Genomic DNA, 21437 nt, shown 5'->3' on the forward strand with positions numbered 1-21437 from the left:
AATGCTAGCCAAGTTGGGTCTGTAGAGGTAAACTGCGGGACCAGACAAGGTTATCCGCTGTCACCCTTTTTATTATTTTTTTTATTGAACCTCTGGCTCTTAAAATTCGGGGAAATTTAGCAATTAATGCCCCGATTCAAGGCATGGCTAAACTAAAGTTTTTCACCGACGACATTATTTTATATCTTAGCCCCGAAAGCCAGAATTTGGATCAGGTTTTAACCGAATTTAGCCAATTTGAACTAATTGGGGGTTATAAAATTAATCAAAATAAAACAGATTTTAATTTTGAACACCGATACAGATTTCCTCCCAGCAAATTTGAAACAACAGGCCCTTAAATCAGATCCAATACGGTATTTGGGGATCTTTGTTACAAATCAATATGGACAGCTATATAAATTGAATTACGAGGCGACGCACGAAAAAATGAAGAATCTGTTGGATAATTGGTCGTGTTTGCCGTTAACCTTGATAGGTCGGGTTGCCCTTTTAAAGATGTCCATACTTCCCCTGTTAATTTTCTTGTTTATTAATATACCAATTAAAATCAACAACAGTTACTTCAAAGAGCTTGAATCCATGTTCAGGTCGTTCGTATGGAGAAAGAAGGCTCCTAGAGTAAGACTTTCGGTGCTACAACTTGTTATTAATCAAGGTGGGTTAGCACTACCGCATATTCGAACATATTATAAATCCGCGATTCTGGATTTAATAGCGGGTTTAATGTCTTCCAAAGGGTCATTAGATCACTTTTTTCTAGATAGAATGGTACAAGAAGCTGGTTTGCAGATCCTGACTTTTCTCAAAACCTCAAAACTCCCCAAAAGGACTAGATACAAAACTCTCCTGGAATTGTCTAGTAGATCAGTTTTTTTTCAAGCAAATTGGCTTCACTGGGTTTCACTTTTTGAAATTAAGCGAGTGCAAAAGTTTGGGCCTTCAAATTCACTCTAGCCAACTTAATATTTGAAAGGAGGGTGGTCTGGATGAACTGGGGCGTTTTTCAACGCAGGGAAGAGTGATTACTTGGCAAGAGGTATTGGCTAGATGCGGTGATAGAAATAAACCTTTTTATTTTTTATATTTACAAATTGTATATTTTTTAAAGAGATATAATTTTCTGTCCCGCAGTGCTCCAACTAATCTGGCAACTGCTCTATTTAAAGGAAACGTTAGACGGGTGGGCAACTGGTATGGGTTGTTGCGTTCCCAAAATTAGTCTTCGTTGATTGAGAAATTTCTGGAGAAAATAACTCGGGAGACTCAATGTACTTTTTCTAGCCAGGAGTGGCAGGCCATATCCCTGTTAGGTAGTAAGGCGTTAAGAGCCGCCAATTTTAAAAGAATGGCTTTTTTGTCCCGATGGATGGCATACTTAACTCCCGAAGCTCTTAATAAGAAACATCCAGAGGTGGAGAATATATATTTTCGCTGTCGGGCAGATGGGGAAGGGGGACGGCTACATACATTTTTTATATATCCCAATTAAGGGGTATTCTGGGGCAGGTTTTTTGTGGCCATAAGTCGGGCATTTCAGAAGTCGCTGGATCCAATGGCGGAGGCTGCCCTTTTCAGCATAACGAGTGTGAGGACAAATCTGTCTAGATCAGAGGAGACTTTTTTTAGTGATTTCTTCTCTTGTGACTTGTTCCTTAGTTCTCCAAAATTAGAGGTCGGCCGAAGTACCTTCATATGAGAGATGGTTAAATAAGATGAAGCATACCCAGATATTCGAAGAAGTTTATGCAAAGCGGGTCGAGGCAACAAAAAAGTTTACTGTGACCTGGAAATATTTAGCTGCTCTTGAACTATTGCACTTTAGCACTTCAGCACTTTAGAACGTCGCGATATTTTTTAAAATAATTATTTCTATTTGTAAGATGGGGGGGATAAGAACTCAATTAGGAGAGGAGAGTGCTGCAGGCAGACCTTGTCAGGGATCTGTTTTAATCTTGTATTAGTATCTTGTACTCGCTGTACCATTGCTATTGAATAGGGGTTTATGTCTATCAATTGTTATCATGTACTTTTTGGCTCATCAAGAATGGCTCGACTTTTGGATTTGAAAAATGTGTATGTCATATTTAAAGGGGTTTTATCTTCAAGCTGCTGAAAAGTTTGTTTTATAAAAGTCCCCGATGCTCTGCTAAATAAAAAAAATATGTATGTGTATATATATGTGTATATATATATATATATATATGTATGTATATATATATATATATATATATATATATATTACCTACTGGCGGTCGCCAGTAGGTAGTTATAGTTAGGACCCTGTTTCCATAGGAAATCCGCAACATTCTATTTGGAATAACTTTGGCGCCGGTCGACGAATCCTCGCGAAATTTTCAAAATAGGTGGGGCGCTCCGCTCCGCTCCTACCCTGAAAGTCTCGGGGGGATTCGTCAAGCAGGGGCCGAGAAAAAAGGGGAGTCCCAAAACGCGTTTTCCCCATGCATTTTTCCATAGGACCTTTAGACACAGCTACAGCCCGAACGGCTGAACAGAATTACTTGAAATTTGGCAGAGAGGTAGCCATAAGGTCAAGGAAGTGCCTTTTGCAGGTCTGGTGTAAATCTGTTCAGTATTTCCTGAGAAAATAGCATTTAAAAGCATATATATATGTGGGCGGAGCCTAACCACACATCTCATCCTGAGATCTGATTGGCTGTCAGCACTTCATCCAAGAAGTGTTGGCAGCCATCTTGGGACCAATATACATGATAGCACCTCATTAAAAAGCATTGCAGTTAATAGAAGGTTTTAAGACTTTAGTTACATTATAAATCATTTGTTGATGGTACCATACTCATTTTAGGAATTGTGGTATGTTCTAAGGTGATTTCACCATGTGAAAAAGCCTTCTGCTGGGATATCATGATTGAGAGAAAAATATTTTCTCATGCTTTTACCACAGAGGTTTGGAAGGTGATCTATAGGCTAAACTGAGAGCTTATTTTCTGTAAATTCACATTATCTTTCTCAGTCATGTGAGAATGAAGTCTGACATTCTCAGTAAAACATGTACATCCAACAAGGGCAGAGACTGTCAGTTGATTCCTTTGTGTTCTACTGCAGCTTCCCAGAGTGTTCCAAAGAACTACTAGAGCGCTAACAGTCCTACTTATGATAAACGTATGGCACACCTGAAGCCATCTTGCTTGGATTAAAGTGGTAACTCTTAAAACATTTAATTTAAAAAGGAACAAAATGAGGGGGTTCATTTTTCCATAAAAAGTATGATTAGTGCTGCAGAAAGAAAAATTAGGGCACATTTTGAGTGACTTCTCAAATCCTCTTCTATTTCATTAAAAAATTCTGACATGCAGACTGAAACATGCACTTTCAATACCAGCAGCAGTTTTCCCTGGTGAGCAGTAGCTTTACTACAGTGATCTAATGAGCAAAAAGAGTGCTAACATTCTGAATTTATGGCAAATGTGTGACACATCTGAATGCCTTCTTGATGGAATCAAAGTAAAAAACTGAAAGTATTTCCTACTGAGGAGACTGCAGTAAATGAGGAAATTAGGAAACTTCATAACAAATAAGTCTCCCAAGATGGCCACCAGAGACAAAAGAGCCCAAATGTAGCCCAAATATCACCCAGATGTAGCCCAAGTATAGCCCAATGACAGAATGTCCCAGAATGTTCTTAAAAACAACTAGAGCGCTTACTGTCTTCATTATGACAAAAGTATGGCACACCTGAAGCCATCTTGATTGGAATAAACTGGTAACACTTAAAACATTTAATTTAAAAAGGAACACAATGAGGAGGTTCATTTTGCCATAGAAATTATGATTAATGCTGAAGAAAGAAAATGAGGGCACATTTTGAGTGACTTCTCAAATCCTCTTCTATTTCATTAAAACATTCTGACATGCAGACTGAAACATGCACTTTTAATACCAGGAGCAGACTTCCATGGTGCAGTCGTTTTACTACAGTGATCCAATGAGCAACTAGAGTGCTAACATTCAGAATTTATGGCAAATGTGTGACATATCTGAATACCTTCATGATGGAATCAAAGTAAAAAACTGAAAGCATTTCCTACTGAGGAGACTGCAGTACATGAGGAAATTAGGAAACTTCATAACAAATAAATCTCCCAAGATGGCCACCGGAGACAAAAGAGCCCAAATGTAGCCCAAAATCACCCAGATGTAGCCCAAATATAGCCCAATGACAGAAGTGTGCAAAACACTTATTATTTTGTGTTTTTGCAGTGTTATATAGTGCAGACTTGTCAGGTATTGGAGTGCTTTACATGAGCATTGGTTACATCACACAAGAACAAATTCATTTTGGTTGTAGACATGGGGAGACTAAGTGATTTGACCAGAATCACAGAATGTCGAGCTGAAGCAGAAACTGCAACCTGGTTCCCCAGTTGCAAAGTCTGCAGTTCTGGAAGTAACACCACATCCTCTCCCCTAAGTGCAACATTTAATCAAGTGGTCAACTGGATAAAAAAACATAAAGATAACAAATAATTTAAAAGTGCTTTGTCGCTATTTGAAAACTCAGAAAATATGTCCTTATTTTAGTCTTTTAGAGCACTAACCATAATTTTGATGCCAATAAGACCCTCTCATATATGTAATTTCTAAAGGAAATGCTCTAGGTATTTCAGTTTTGATTACATCAAGATGATGTCAGGCGTTCCACACTTTTGTAATAAATATAGAATGTTAGCAATCTAGTTGTTCATTAGGATACTGTTGAGAGGCAGAGGCCAGGGGCACGGACTCTGAAAATTGAAGGCAGGTAGGAGGGTGCAAAGGCAACAATTTAACCACACTGAGCAGGCAGGAAGGGCCGTGGAAGCACAACAGACTATGGAGGGCAGTGGAAAGGGGGGCAGGGGCAACAAACCAACAATACAGAACTTGCAAGAGAGGCTGTTGGAGGGAAGATCTATTACGGGTCAAGGAAGCTAGGGGCGGTCCCCAGATCCCCGGGAGCCACCACAGAACTGAGCAGGAGAGTGAGTCAGGGACAAAAGGGGCACCTTAATTTGAGCCGGGGTGCCTAGGAACGCTTGCTCCAAAAATGAAGAAAACAGACATATGAGACATGGAATTGGAGGCAGAATACAATGGCAGTTTAATGAGAAGATGCAACTTCAAAGAAACCGCAGAATAGAGACATAAAGTACAAAATACAGAATCCAGATAATCATACAGCTGTCATAATATTCTCTGTATCTCAATTAATGTACTGACAGAGAGAGAGAGAAAACACATCTATAAATGCATCATGAGAAACAAGTTACACCAAGGAAAATGTTACCTAGGAACACTCACGTTTACTCTTAGAGCAAGCATTCCTGCAATTACAATACAAAATCTTTTAAATGCAAAAGTAAAGAGAACAATGGTTAAACATAACATGACATTTCATATAGGTAAAATAGAATAAGATACTTCAAGCAAAGCAGAGCAAGACATTTTAAGCAAAGGAAGACAAGAGCTCCCAGCTCTTGGGGAAAACCGGCACTGCCTGTTATCCTACATACAGACGGCGAGGTAGTCCGTCGATATCTGTGGGTGCTCCTTTTTATATCATTTTGTGGGCTCCTTTGCACGCTACATCTACCTACGTATGCTACCCAAAAGCTTCGTCTGCAGATTTTACCAGACATTTCGTCATTTACCCACTTAATGCTGACAATGGACTGGGTGAAAAGGTCAGTCTCTCAGGCCAATCGCTTATCGTAAGTTCCATAGAGCAAGCAGAAAATAATGGGTATTTTACAGGAATTCAATATATTCATATATAAAATCTCCTCAGTTCTCCTAACTTGACGCTCTGCGGTTGCCACTTCCTTAAAAGCGGGAAACCTGCCCAGGAAGCAAGTACCAGTCCAGGATGCAGCCTACTGTATGTCGACAGCTTCAGGGGGATGTTGAACTTTGATACCGAGCACGGAGCACTCGGGTAGGGTGGGGGCTACTAGTTTGGATCAGAAGGCCTCGCAGACCTGCCTTCAGACTGCTATACACTAAAATTGCAGAGCTATGGTCAATTTAACAAAGAGGCCTACATATTGAACAGAAGGGCCTACACAGGGGTTTTATGCTGGCTGAGTGGTAAGGATGTCTCAGGATAATTATATAGCAACACAGGACCCGCTGGTCAATTTAATACGGCCTACAAATGCAGCTGGCAGGGCAAGGACAAGGGTCTCATACTTCAGGTGTGGACAGAACGGGCCAGGGGCCCCCTGTGATACAAAATCTACCCTCCTTCAAGGCTGTGGCAATGTAATAGACCATTGTGGGCAGAAGGAAGAGGCAATGGTAGTACAACCATACATGCCAACAGACCCGATTCAGCCAGGAAACGTCCAATGTTTTTAAGCTCAAATGGGCTTTATTTGATCTGTCTCCTGTCTACAATATCCTCTTTTTCAATGTAACTCAAAGGGGAAAATCAATACCCCAGTTTTTTTTCAAAATCTCCCTCTTACCAAGTTCAAAATGTTCGCAAGTATGGTACATTGGATCATGGAAGGAAATGGGATAGGGACATGGACTTGGATAACAGAGGACAGGAGGGACATGGAGAGGTGCACCAAACTGACCCTGCAGGGCAGGCATCAGGGTTTGCAGCAGCACAATACACCACACAGGGCATGCAGGACGGGAGTGCAGCACAACAATCCACAGAAAGCAAGAGGGAGGGGACAGGACCATGCACATGGACAACAGAGAACAGAGGGGCAAGAGGCAATGGTAGCTAGCTGACCATAATGGACAGACAGGAGAGAAAGCTGCAGCATAACAGACCATAAAGGGCAGGAGGGACGGATCAGGGGCATTACAATGGAACAGACAAGCCAGGAGGGAGGGAGTAGGGCTGGGGGCAAGGGGGCAGGGCAGGAGCAGCAAGATAGCCATGGAGGTCAGGCAGGATGGGCACTAGAAGCAAGACACACCATGAAGAGCAACAGTGAGACTGTGATGGCATACACACAGACCATGGAGGGAAGGTGGGAGGGGGTCAGGGGCAGCTAACTGACCACACAGGGAAGGTGGGAGGGGCCATGGCAGCACAGAAGACCATGCATGGCAAGTGGGAGGGTTAGTGGCAGCACAATGGCTATGATGGGCAAGAAGGAGGGTGGAGGGGCATGCACAAAGGACGATGGAGGATAGAAGGGAGGGTCAGGACCTGTGCACAGACAAGAAAGTTCAGGGGAAGGGACCTCACAACAGACCACACGGGGCAGGCAGGAGGAGCAGTTGCAGCACAACAGACCAGGGAGGGCAGAAGGGTGTGGCAGTACAATGGACCATGTAGGACAGGAGGAAGAGGATAGGGACATGGCATGTGGACAGGCAGGGTGGAGGTGGCAGTGACAGGTTACAGTCATCTGACAATGCTAGGCAGGTGGGAGGGGAGTGGCAGCTCAACAGAACACTCAGAGTAGATAGGAGTGGCAGGTCCATGGGACATGGTGGGCAAAAAGGATGGAGCAGGGGCATGCACAAAGACATCGGAGGGCAGGGGGAAGGAGAATAGGGGCAGCAAGCTAAGCACAGAGTTTAAGCAGGAGGTCAATGATGGGGCATAGAATTGGGCAATGGAGGGCAGGAGGAGTGGACTGGTACATCATACTAAATTGAGGGCAGTGGCAGCACATCAGACCATGCATGGCAGGAGGGAGGAGGCTAGTCCATGGATTCACACAACAGAGGATAGGGAGGAAGGGGATGGGGCAGCAAGCTAACTGTTCAGAGAAGGCGGGTATTAGGAACTTTATTGTTTTTAAAACATTGTGTCTGTGCGAACTACTTAAAATATGAACAAGTATGCAGCATATTCTCACTTTTATTCAGGAAGAAGAGGACGTTTGTGACTGTGACTCCGGGCTCACTTGGCAGAAACACCCCCTGACCCTCCACCCCCTATCGCAAAATGTAATGCCCGTGAAAAGGGTAGGTGAACACAGTGTTATATAGAACATAGTCCTGAGAGCACGATTGAAACTGAAAACTAGATATAGTGTATGGTATAAACTATGCACCAAAAAGTGTGATATAAGATGAACCGGGCGTGAAATATAATATGCAATACATTGTGCGCAATGACAGATTCATTGGAGTGCGCGAGATAGCACAGGCACTAGCGCGTGCTATGCGATATGCGCCTTGGAGTGTAATATGCACAGGGCAGTGTTGTGTAACCTAACTAGTCTCTAAAGTTGTAATATAAAATATGTGCTGGGGAGTGTAACGTTGCATATGCACTGTGACAAAGATATGGATCCCAGATTGTAATATGTATGGCATAGCACTGTGCGTTATAACATAGGCATCGAGAAAGGCACGTTAGATGGGGCAATATAACCCGTGCGAAGACAAGTGTGGCATGACATATTCACGGGGTGGTGTTACAGTGCACATGGGCTAGAGAGTGTCATAGCATATGCACTAGCTAGTGGAATACAACACAGAGGTGTGTGGCACTCGGCAGGCAATGGTGGGTGTAACACAGCATTGGGCTCTGTCAGGAGCACGCTGTGACTCTCAAGTGATGTTCGTCCCCTTTCCAGAGAGTAAAATAAAAAGTATTACACATCCTGCAGTGGATGTGTGTTTTATTAACCGTGAGGGGGGTTTCTTGCATAGTTTTGGTCGAATTTTTGTCGAATCCCCTTTGAATGGCTTGGTGTGCATGTGTATTAAATGTGCCCGTCAATAGCTACCCATGTTTGTATAAATAAACGACAAGGGTGTCTACCAGGATTAGGCACGGTAGGGCATCAGACATGTCAGAGCTTCACTAGTGGTGTAAATACATTCCACGTGGATTCATTGCATGCATAGTCGCCTTTTAATGAATATCACGCAAATCGTCATGGTGATAGGTACGTACGGTTTGTCCAGCATGTCCTAGGTGTGTCTATGAATATATATTTTTTAAAAATAATAAAAAACAGTGGCCGGCCCTGGGGATTGGGGTCAAAAAAATATAATTAGGAGACTGGCCCTGGGGGATGGGGTCATCAGGACAAACCAAACCAAACAGCCCCCCTTCTTAAAAAACTAAAATAAATAAAAGACTAGCATCGTGCCGGAGGCCATGCCCCCTCCGTGCAGCACTCTGCAAACGCGCCCCCAACAGGCATCTCCAGTATGCGCCAGGGAGCTGCGCTGCAGCCAGGTGTTCTGAGGCCAAGCCCCTTTTTACACCTCTCTGCAACGCAGCTCTGTGGCGCTTACTGGAGGTACCTAGTGGTCTAGTTTGACCCTAGGGACCCTTAGGATTCAAGGGGACTTAATCTCTCAACTTAGAACAGCCACAGGGCGCGTTTACACAGTGGTGAAGGGAGGGGACGGGGCCTGAGGTGACGTGTGCAAACACGCACTATGGCACGTTTTAAATTGGGGATATAATTTCCCTTCAATACTGAGGGCCCCTGGGGGCTAACTAGCCCACCAAGTGCTTCCAGTAAGCGCCACTGAGCTGCATTGCAGAGAGGTGGTCCAGGCCGTGCCACTTTTTACACCTCTCTGCAACGCAGCTCTGTGGCACTTACTGGAGGTACCTAGTGGGCTAGTTGGACCCTAGGGACCCTCAGGATTCAAATGAACTTAATCTCCCAACTAAAAATGGACACAGGGCGTGTTTACACAGTGGTGAATGGAGGGGACGGGGCCTGAGTTAACGTGTGCAAAAACGCCCTGTGGCCTGTTTTAAGAGGTAGTTTTAATCCCCATGCCCTATTATATACTAGGGGCTTACAGAGGAGGTCATGCTAATCACAGGGGGACCCCAACGCATAATGTTCCCTAGTGTATGTAGGTGTTTTCACTGTATTCTAAGTGTCTTTTAACATAGCACTGGCTCTAGGACTGGTTAGTCAGACTCAGTTACCACCAGTATCCGTCTGAAAAAGTTGAGGGTACAGGATGATTTTGCAACAAGGCTTCTTTCTGCTCTTCTTTTTGTTCTTTCTGCACGTTATCCTTCTTCCTGCACTTATCTTCGTATTTGAGGACTTCTGTTGCTTCTTTCTGCACTTCTTTTGTTTCTTTCTGTGCATTTTTTCTTCTTTCTTCACATGTCCTATCTCTGTAGGCATAGTTAGAAATTAGCATTTAAAAAACCTTTGAAATTCACAGAAAAAAACATAGGTTTCAGGCACGTTATAGTTAGGAATTAGCATTTAAAAAACCTCAGAAATTCACTGAAAAAACCATAGGTTTCAGGGGTGTTATAGTTAGCTGGACTTTTCACTTGTACAAAACCATTGAAATTCCCCCGTTATAGTTAGTTCAGCTAACTATAACTCGCGCGCCCGCAATGCACTGCTGATGACGTCACATATTACATCACTCATGACATGGTCAGTGACATCACTCATGACATCACTGATGACATCTCAAATGACATCACTGATGACATCACTGATGACATCATCCTTGTGATAGAGTGGCAGACCTCCTCTCACCCTAATATAACCTTTGATACACACATTCAAAAATAGAGACTAAAATTTTCAAAACAATGGACATACCAATACCAGTTACAACAACCTCTTCAGTAATTCTAAGATCCACATACACATCCACTCATTCACCAACAGTCCTATACAGTCACTCATACATGTACTCACTCATCATATGTACTCATACACCTATACATCCTGTTACACAATGCCACTCATCCATAGAGTTACTCACACACATAGTCACTCATGCTAATAAAGAATCAAACATACATTTACTTGCATATACAGTTATACACACACCACCATACTTACTTCTACGGAAACTTACACATACTTAGTCTTTTAAACAATCACTTATAGAAACACATACTTATTCATACAGGAACTCTTTCAATCTCTCACTCTCACATATACTCACATATATACACCAATAGTCACATATACTAGTTTAAAACATATGTAGTTACTCATAAAGACACTATTGAGACAGTCATTCACTCACTAACACACCCATACACACACTCATCCACCCATACAGTCCTGCACACATGCTGTGTTCAACCCATACAAACAGTGAGTCACTCATTCATGCACCTATGCACTACGTAATACCCCCCACCGAACCATGCAGACACTCAGACTGATACTCAAAAAAACAACTAATAACCTATATAGACACCCATGTAGCTACTCACCAACCCATGCAGCCACTTATACACAAAGTGAGAGACTGATACAGATATTTACATATTTAAACATTACTCACTAAGCCATGTATTCACTATGATACACTTAATCAGTCAGTTACACAATCAATTTTTCAAAAACAAATCATCCATTTAGACACTTATATACCCATTTATTCTTCCATCGACCTTGAGATATACATATATAAAACATATTTAATTTTCAGAAAAACACACATTCACTGGATGATGTAATCAGTGATGTCATCAGTGATGTCATTTGAGATGTCATCAGTGATGTCACTGACCATGTCATGAGTGATGTAATATGTGACGTCATCAGCAGTGCATTGCGGGCGCACGAGTTATAGTTAGCTGAACTAACTATAACGGGGGAATTTCAATGGTTTTGTACAAGTGAAAAGTCCAGCTAACTATAACACCCCTGAAACCTATGGTTTTTTCAGTGAATATATATATAGATAGATAGATATATATACTCAGATGTACATCTATAACAAATCTTTAAGAAACCTTCTGCAGCATAGTCCTGCTTTATTTCAAAGCGTAATGTACAAAAAGAAAATTAGGATGTAAAGTTGTTTATTTGTAGAATACAAAATTAGATAATTTTATCATGCATCTATCAGTGTTGGAAATTTTTAGAATAATGGTTATTTTTGAGTTACATTGACTAAAAGCAGTATTTTGGTCAAACTGTGGCTGATCACAAACTTTACATACTGTCCTCTGAATACTTGTCATTGAACACAAATATCATGTTACAGGCGGGTTTCCTGCAAGGGAATATTGAAATGTCATGCTTACACATCAAAATGACTTGCTAGGAAGAAAAACTCTATGTATTTCTTTCCCATCTGCGTGTAGTCGAATTCTTTTTATGGGTTCCAATTGGTATTATTATCACGTAGGTAGTAAAATGTCCTTTATATGTGTTGCTGAACCTGTATTGACCTATGTTTCGCAAATATATTCAGTAGAGACCATTTAAATTGGTTCAACTAGAAATTTCACCAGGGTTGACATTCTGTTACAACCTTATCTGCCATGCACATAATAAGGGCAACTTCGCTTTATGTTATAAATTCCAGGTTTCCGTAAGAAGTATTTGAAATAAAGCCACAGACTATATTTCTCTAGAAGATGAATCTCTTTTTTACTTTTTGAAAACAGATTTGCAGGTTACAACGACAACTTTCAACAGACGAGTACCAGCTAGGCCTCTTTTCGAGTCAGCCTGCCATGTTCATATCGGCGACCTCGCAGCCCCCATGCGATAATCTTATGGAACTGGTGCAGCTGTGTGGAGGAAAAGTGTGCAAAACCATGAGGCAAGCGGCAATCTGTATCGGACCCTACAACGGAAAGAAACCTGCTGATTTGATATGTGTCTCCGAAAAATGGATTCTAGGTAAGGCGGTTCTAGTACACTCACTGCAAGTAAAACGTGACGTTTTTATGTTGGGTTGCTTAGAATAACGTTACTGTTACGTAATTAAAATTAGTCGCGCACCAAATGCGCCCTCCGTGTTGGAAATTAAATTTTTGACATTGAAGTATATGTGTGGATCAGAAAAAAGAAGGATTTCACGTTGCTTAAAAAATACTAAATATCCAAGCCATAGACCCTGACATCCAGTTTTAAGGCGCAACTTTAATTTTAAAATGTGATCATGGCAGTTCATTGTAAGGCCAACTACCAACATGCTGCTTGCTGGATCCAGTTGAAGCTGTTGGGGCTAGACATCGGGATATTCTACTTCAAGTGAAAAATGTTTGGGATACTGTCTTGAAAATTCAGCCTGGTAATTCTTATAATAAATATCCACATTTTAGCAGAACTATCTAAGCTGGGGAGTTTCAATAAGGTTGAATGAGCAAGGGCGTCACACTGAAGTGTACAAACAAATTATGGTTTGATTGTTTGGATTAATCTTACCCGCTGGTAATTACTTGGGCCACATTCCAGTCCATCGTTATTTTGCACACCATGCACCCTTATTCTGGGCCCAGTGGCATGCAAAGGGTCTCAACCCTGCTCCAATAGGAGTAGTCCAGCCTATTTGCCAGGCCAGGTCCTTCCTGAACCGGAACACAAGAAAGTTAGGACCGGTTTAACCCCGGTAGCAACTATTCAGTCAAACAGTGCTTGGTTCCAGTGCCACACTGAGCAGGGGACCGACATCGGGGCATTCCCGTTTCACTTAGGGCATCACACTGAAGTATACAAAAAGGTAATGGGTGGATTGTTTGAATTAATCTCAGCCACTGGTAATTACTCTGGCCGCATCCCAGTCCATCATTATTTTTCGAGGGTGGCAGTATCGTTTGGAACTTTAACCACAAATGGGCTGCTCTTCTATTTGTTGGATGTAAACCTTTCCATATGCTATGAATGGGTTATCAGCCGGCTCATAGCTTGATTCCATGTAGGTCACAGTGCTAGTACATGTTTTTTTCTCCTAATACCTGTGTGAGCCAGACCATACCATTTTGTAAATCTCTGAGCTTGCTTCAGGCTTAAAATCTACTGTTCTAGAATACCTGTCACCTTCAATTGTGTCGTTTATACCTTAGTTGTTGATTTGATTTTTGCTTAGGCTCAAGAACTGCGCAATAATTTGTTTCGGCAGCAATTCAATTTTCATCGTTCACTGGTACCAGCTCCTTTCATCTGGTGTGTTCTGTAGCTTTGCTGTGAAATGTTGAAAGGAGGTCGTGAAGTGAGGCCTATCTGCATTCCATAGAATGATGAGTGTTGAGATAAATGTAAATATCCCTGAAAATGTACCTGTGGGTTATAAAAACAGTCGTGGAATGGTGTGTAAATCATCCCCAGAGCCAGACATCATAGATCATGCCAAAGAATATTAAAACAAGAGATTCATTTCTGTATTAAAGACAGCATTTCTCTTAGCCGTATTCAGCCTGCATCCGGGAATGATTTTGTGTATGGAACAAGCTGCCATAGCTAAGGTGGGGAATTATACAGGAATACCACTCCAGAGAGCAGCAATGCTTCAAAACAGAGTAGACAAGGAACACACAAAATAGTTATGTTTGCTTAGCCTTTCTAAAAGTGTTACTGTACTAAAGTTGCACCAACCTGGCTACCTCGATGTCAATTCACCAAAATGCCAGGAAGAGCAGAAGTGATGTCACAATAACTTTGACACCTGATGACATAACAGGGTTGAATCTTTAGCTCATCCTTTGTCCTTCAACAACTTTCTTTTTGTTGTTGAAAATGTATTTACATTTTTTTTACATTTCTTTATTGAATTTTTTTTATCTTATAACAAGTACAATCGCTGTTGAGGATTTAGGAGAAAGACCACATGCAGAAAACACATGAACTAAAATCAAAATACACAAAATTGATGGACGGAATGCAGAACAAATCAAAACATTCACTCCCAGTCAAGAGATCTGAATTAAATCCATCATTGGGTCCTGGGCTCACAGTGCCACTGGAATCAAGCTATCATGCCTGATGAGGGGTGAAACCCCGAAACCGGTCCTAGGATGTTTGTTTCTGGTCCAGGGAGGACCTGGCTTGGCAGTTTGGGCTGGACTGTTCCCATGAGGCACAGGGTCATGACTTATTTGCATATGGGCAGGTCTAAACTGGGGTAGGATGGTGAACAAAAGAATGATGGATTTAACCCTCATCTCTTGACTGGGGGTGAATGTTTTGATTTGTTCTGCATTCCGTCCATCAATTTTGAGTCTTTGCTTTCTCGCCCTAAGTGTGCCAGGATTGCCCAAACGTGGGTCCCTTGCTCCCTATGCCACTGGATTGAAGCTAGTTTGGCGGATGAGGGGCGAAACCCCAAAACTGGTCCCACAATACATGTTTCCGGACCAGGGAGGACCTCGCCTGGCAGTTCAGGCTGGACTGTTCCCAGGAACAGGGTCAAGACTGATTTGCATATGGCTGGGTCCAAACTGGGATGGCATAGTGAGCAAAATAACAATGGATTAAACCCAGATCTCTTGACTGGGGGTGAGTGGTTGAAAGTTTCAGCACTGTCCATCATCTTGTTGTGTTTGCTACTTTTAGAAAGTGGACATTTCTCTGAACCTAATGCTTGTCATGCCTCTCCCCTGGCTCTTGTCCGCAGAAACTATGCTGGACCTCATATCTCTCCAAGGGTGCCGTCTGACCAGGGAATTGTAACTATGAATCAACTACCACCCAGCAGGGAAAGGGGTTGGGACAAAATAGCAAACAGATTTGTGTGCCTTTGAGCTTAGCCACTGTCTTCTTGGAGTGATACGTATGTCTCTTCTCAGTCGTAGGGAGAGTATTGTGTTTGCAGTGCAGCTCACTGAGCACTACATTATGCAAAAATCACAACAATCAATCAATCAATCAGGGGAATTGTAAGGGTACTACTTACCCGTGAGGGTCTCAAGGCGCTGGGGGTATGCAGCTCTGTTCAGTCGAAGAGCCAGATATTGAGCGTCTTCCTGAAGATGTTCAGGGTGGGGCGCACCTTATGTCGATCTGGAGCTAGTTCCAGGTCTTGGCCGAGATCTAGGAAAAGGTTCTTCCACCTGTTCTGGCTCTGTGGATGCGAGGGATTTCGGCGAGGGTGAGGTCAGCGAAACCTCCAATCTGTTGTTGTGATTTTTGCGTAATGTAGTGCCCGGTGAGCTGCACTGCAAACACAGTAGTTATGATGAGTCGGCCTGGAAGCCCTATGGGACGTTACTGTCTGTACTTTGGTGTTTCATGACTCTGTGGCCTAGGACCCCGGGGTATAATTAGCATGCCTAGAACATTGTCAAGCCTATGGGGGAATGAGTCCCATGAACAGCCAGGAAGGCATTGAGACATGTGCTCGAACTAGCAACCCCCCCCACACACAAGGTACAAGATGAGTGAGAACACAATGAGTTCAGGGTCATGACTCTGCTCTGTGTCTGACAGCTTGTCTCCAATACACGCCTGGGGTGGGTGAAAGCTACACTTTGTGCTGTCACTCCAGACAGCCACAACACAGTAAGGATTTGAGTGTCTGAGACCCATCTACATACATTTGCATTCTGATGACCTTGCCTAGGCAGGGTGGAAAGAAGGGACTAACACTTCACTTGAAAAGGTAGTGTCTTGCCCCCACACAAAGGGCTGATTTACCCCCATAGATAGCCTAGCAGACATGACTGGGCTGAAAGGGGAAACTGTGCACTTCAGAGTGCTGCTTTGAAGTCATCAAAGGCACTTCCAGGTATAAATAATGGGTCTCTGACCCCATCTAATCAGAAAATTCTGGATCTTGAACTGAACCTCTGTCAGAAGGTCTGCGGTGCTGCTTCAAGGACTCATCTTTGGACTGCAGACTTGGAAGGCTTGCTTTTCTCTTTTGTTGCCCTGCTGCCTGCTGCTCTCTGACTCTGCTGAAGGAGAGCTGGACTCTGCCTTCACTCAAAGTGATCACCAAGGGTTGTTGGCTTGCCTTCTGTTGCTTGAGACTTGGGTATATCAAAGTCTCTGTCTCTACTCCTATGCCTGGCTCACTTGAAGTGGCCCAGATACTTGCAACACGGATTTTGATGCGTCTCCTGTCTGTGTGTAGCAGAACCAGCCCATCATTCTGGTTGTGAGAGTCAAATCTGTGCATTGCCTCAGAACCTGCCCTCTACCTCCAGAGAGAGATGCATCAGACAGCATAACGCCGCCGCTGCTGCTTGGTGAGATCGATGTGGTGGAAAACCGGTGCATCACTTGATGCCTCTTGACTCTGGCACCCTTCTTTGGAACTGATGCATCACCTTCACTGCATGGGGAAGATCGACGCATCCTGCAGGGCCTTGACATCGATGCATCCGTTGCTTGCAACCAGTAAAGGTACTTTGTTCACCAGAGCCTGTATGTGTCCTGTAGCCGGCCTGCACTTCCATGAGGTCAGCCTGAACTTTGACTGTGCCCTTGTCCAGCGGAACCTTTTTAGTGCTACTTGATTCAAAGCGATTTATTGCATTTATTCTTTTAAAATTCAATATCACAACTTCTATAGATTTGATTTTTGTCCTTTTAGTCTTGTTTTGTTTATAATATAATCTATTTTTATACACCTGTGTGTAGTCTTTTTGTGTGTATTCTTTGTGTTACTGTGTGCGTGTATTGCACAAATACTTTAGACATTGCCTCTCTAGATAAGCCTGACTGCTCTGTGCCAAGTTACCAGAGGGTGAACATAGGTTATCTTTTAGTGTGTATCTAGCTTACCCTCACTAGGATTGTGGCTTCTTCTTGGACAGGGTGCACACCTTTGCTAACCAGCCACCCAATTTCAAACAAATCGACCATAACAACCGTATCTCCATCTGATGTGTCTAAGAGAACACTGAACTGATTTAACACTAGAATGTTTGTGATGCCTTCCACCTCACCAGCCTGCTGCCTCACCCCTTTGCAAACTTACTGTCTTGCACCTGCCTTTATCATGGTTGACATATCAGTTGAGTTTGAAGGGTGTATAGACCCACTCACTGGATTAGAGTGTTTGCAGTCAGCATGCAGTGTTGGGGCTGCTGTATTATCAAGACATGATATCAGCTATCCTAGTGTCTGCCAGACATACAGGCACACAATCATTCATAGCAAATGAAAAAGGCATAAGTAATTGCTGAACTAATGGGAGCTTAGACCTAGAGACTGTTTCATGTAGACCTTTAGCAAAAGGGGGTGCAGCGGTAGCTCTGGTCTTTAATAGTGTTGAAAGTCCAATGAAAGATCTAGTAGAAGGTCTATACTTTATTTATATTTCTAAAAGTATGCGGTTGTGGGTGACTAGTAGTCTTAACGCACTTGCCACAAACCTTCAATACTGCCCTTGTACCGTCTTTGACATATCACATACATTCCTTAATAGTTGACTTTGTAGCACCAGATATTTAACAGTACATCCTGATACTTTCGGATTTACCTATTGCAAGTATCCTGCTGCTTCCCTTGTAAGGTCTTTCTTTATTGGAAATTCTCCGTCTCTTTTCTGAGACCCCCAACCTACCTTTTCTTAAACTAAAATATCACTGATTAGGACCAGACACTGTATTTTTAGGGGCACGTGCATTTTGTGGGGACGGGAGAAATACCATTGCTCTGGGCAACAGGAATTAGAGCATTTTCTGATGTCAATATTGAATTCAAAGCCAATATAAAACTGTTATCAGTCCCTTGGGCCTCCACTTTACAAAGTAAAGCAGGTGGCTTAGCACTCCATGCCCAATTTTCAAATTACTCCCTTGACCCACCTGCTTGCATGCTGGCTCCAGTAACACTATTAGTATCCAGTTGATCCGTGCATGAATCATATGCGAATCATGCATCTTAAATAAGCACCACAGCCCCAAAAGTTGTGCTTGCCTCATAATATTGCTCACAATAGTATTCTGTTATGTACTTGCAGCCTGTCAAAAATTGAATGACCGCAGCTTCTGATTTGCCATTAATTTATTAACCCTAACAGATAGCTTGCTGCTCTTTCTTTCTGCTGTAATCCTCTGTACCCTACACATTCCAGAATGGAATCCCTGACTCAAAGATGCTTGACTGGATGCAGGCAGCATTCTTTCACACAACATTTCATCTTCCCATACTTTCGAAAGGATTTTTTTTAAAGAAATGAAATGAATAAACAATGTGAAATACAAATCTAATTATTGAGTAAATATTATTCACATTTCTTCAATTAGTCGTTGTGGTCGGCATGTGTTCCTGGTGGGGATGTTGTTGTTCTTTACCATCTCCCTCTTTGCTTTAAAATTACTTCATCATTCAGAGGATATTCATTATTTCTGTTTTGTATGTCACCTGTGTAAGACATTCTTAGTTCATCATTTTGAGTGATTATTTTCTTGAAGTGTGAAACATTCCCAGTGGTGAACTTATTTGGAGATGCTGCAGAGATCATAGTTATTTTTACCTTCTTAACTTGCAATGGCTCTTTATGAAACAGAGGACCTGTTTTCCTTTCTTGAATTTGTTTTACAATAACCCAGTCACCCAAAGCAATATCTGACCTTTAAGCATACCCTAAATGATCTGTGTCCACCTTCATTTTGGACTTGGCAGGATGATCTCTCTTTAACATGCTGTAATGTTCTTTTACTACAGACCTTAGCATCTGTGGAAGCTTAGTCTGTTGCATATGTCAAAACATTAACTCTGAAGGTGTCTTCCCTGTTAATCTATGCATAATCCCGTATTAGTCTCTAACAGTTTGACACCAGGCTTGATTAATCAAAATTTGTATCAGTTTTGCTCGTTGAGATGTTTTCTCTATGTTGCTCATAAATCTTTCAACCATTCCATTTGCTTGTAGACACATTGGTGTGATCATCCTATGGTTTAACACTGCATGAACCCTTTAAATTATTTTCCATTAAACAGGGGTCCATTATCCAACTTGAGTGTAGTAGGTATTTCCCACTCTGCAAATACCTCATCTAGCACAGGAAGTACGGATGTTGATGCTGTAGAGAATACTTGTTGTATGATGACTGGAAAATATGAGTACTTATTTATCACAACAAGTAGACATTTTCTAAGCTCCATTGGAACGTAAAAATCAACAGCCACTGAGTCCTGTACAGCATCAGAAAGCTTAAACATAACTAGCTTTCTCTAGATGGATGTTTCCTAGTACACTGGCACAGATGACATGATTGAACAATGTTCTCCATGGGCACATCTAAACCCGGAACGGAAACTTTATCCCTTAAAAATATTTTTGTTTTTTGCTACAGCAATGTGGCTTTCATGTGCTGTCTCAACATTTTTTCCCGCAGAGATTGTGGGACTATAATTCGAGTACCTCTGAGCAGTAAAGCACTTTCAGATATTGATAGTTTATTCTGGAATCTGTTTAAATGCTAATATTTATTTTGCTATAACATATTTTGTAAATTTGTTAGCATTATTGGCATGTTTCTATTTGTTTTTCTTTATTACGTGAATCGTTTCTTAAAGTGTGTTGTCTTCCATAATTGCTTGTTTTTCAAGTTAAGGGACTAATAATAAATTATCCCTAATAGTTAGTTTTCTGCCCTTTCTTTCTGCCGTACTCCTCTGTACCCTCCACATTCCAGAACAGAATCCCTGACTCCGGTCCAGGGAAGACATGGCTTGGCAGTTCGGGCTGGACTGTTCCCATGAGGCACAGGGTCAAGACTGATTTGCATATGGCCATGTCTGAACTGGGGTGGCGTGGTGAGCAAATTAGCGATGGATTAAACCCAGATCTGTGACTGGGGGTGAATGTTTTGCCAATGTGCAACATTCCGTCCATCATCTTGTGTGTTTTGCTGGTCGCCCTATGTGGGAAGGGTATGCCCAGACATGGGTCCCGTGCTCACTACGCCACTGGAGTCAAGCTATCCTGGCTCAAGAGGGGTGAAACCCCGAAACCGGTCCTAGGATGCTTGATTCCGGTCCAGTGAAGACATGGCTTGGCAGTTCGGGCTGGACTGTTCCCATGAGGCACAGGGTCAAGATTGATTTACATATGGCCATGTCTGAACTGGGGTGGCGTGGTGAGCAAAATAATGATGGATTAAACCCAGATCTGTGACTGGGTGTGAATGTTTTGCCAATGTGCAACATTCCGTCCATCATCTTGTGTGTTTTGCCATTTAGTAAAGAGGCCATTATAAAGTCTAAAAGCTGGAAAGGTGAGAATTAATAATGACAATGCTGAGTGGCCATCAGACCAGTGTGTCAGCCATCTGTCATGCTCCCTTCCACATCATCCCCCTGTGGGCCCACTATTGTGTAGCTGGCAATGCAGACATACCACCCTTCTCAGGGGTGTGGACATCAGCCACTATCCCATGTCGATATCTGGATTGAATTCACAGAAAAATGCCCATAAAGATTCTCCCTGGTCTGAATGGTTGAGCATATCAAATTTCAGTTTTTAGGTCTCGCCTGGTGAAAGCAGCGCATGCGCTGCTCTCGCCATGGAGAGGACCTTTTGAAATCAATTCTCCCCGTGGGCTTACGTGCATGCGTCTGCATGGACAAAGATGGCTGCTCTCGCCATCTGTCCAAAGCAGACAGCATGCGCGTGTCCTTACGGACTGTGGACAGTCCGATGCCATCTTGTTCTAAATAGGGTGTTCACCACGCTGCCGCGCTCACTCCCCCTGCCCCTCGCGCGTTCACCATGTTGCCGCACTCACTCCCCCCGCCCCTCGCACGTTCACCACGCTGCAGCGCTCACTCCCTCCCACCCCTCTCTAC

General features: G+C 42.7%; 1 protein-coding gene across 4 annotated transcripts in view; it reads left to right on the forward strand.

Moving 5' to 3' along the window:
* The window catches only part of MCPH1 (microcephalin 1), a 1335298-nt gene that overhangs the window by 1293940 nt on the left and 19921 nt on the right, over positions 1 to 21437 (forward strand). For 3 of the 4 annotated variants that reach the window (XM_085610826.1, XM_085610823.1, XM_085610822.1), the window contains one exon: positions 12359 to 12596. In XM_085610826.1, coding sequence (XP_085466952.1) covers positions 12359 to 12596 — 238 coding nt within the window. Of the gene's footprint in view, positions 1 to 12358; positions 12597 to 21437 lie in introns of those variants that run through there. The other variant, XM_085610824.1, reaches the window with a different exon arrangement.

Source organism: Triturus cristatus, chromosome 6 (genome assembly GCF_964204655.1).
Source record: "Triturus cristatus chromosome 6, aTriCri1.1, whole genome shotgun sequence".
NCBI classification, from domain to species: Eukaryota; Metazoa; Chordata; class Amphibia; order Caudata; family Salamandridae; genus Triturus; species Triturus cristatus.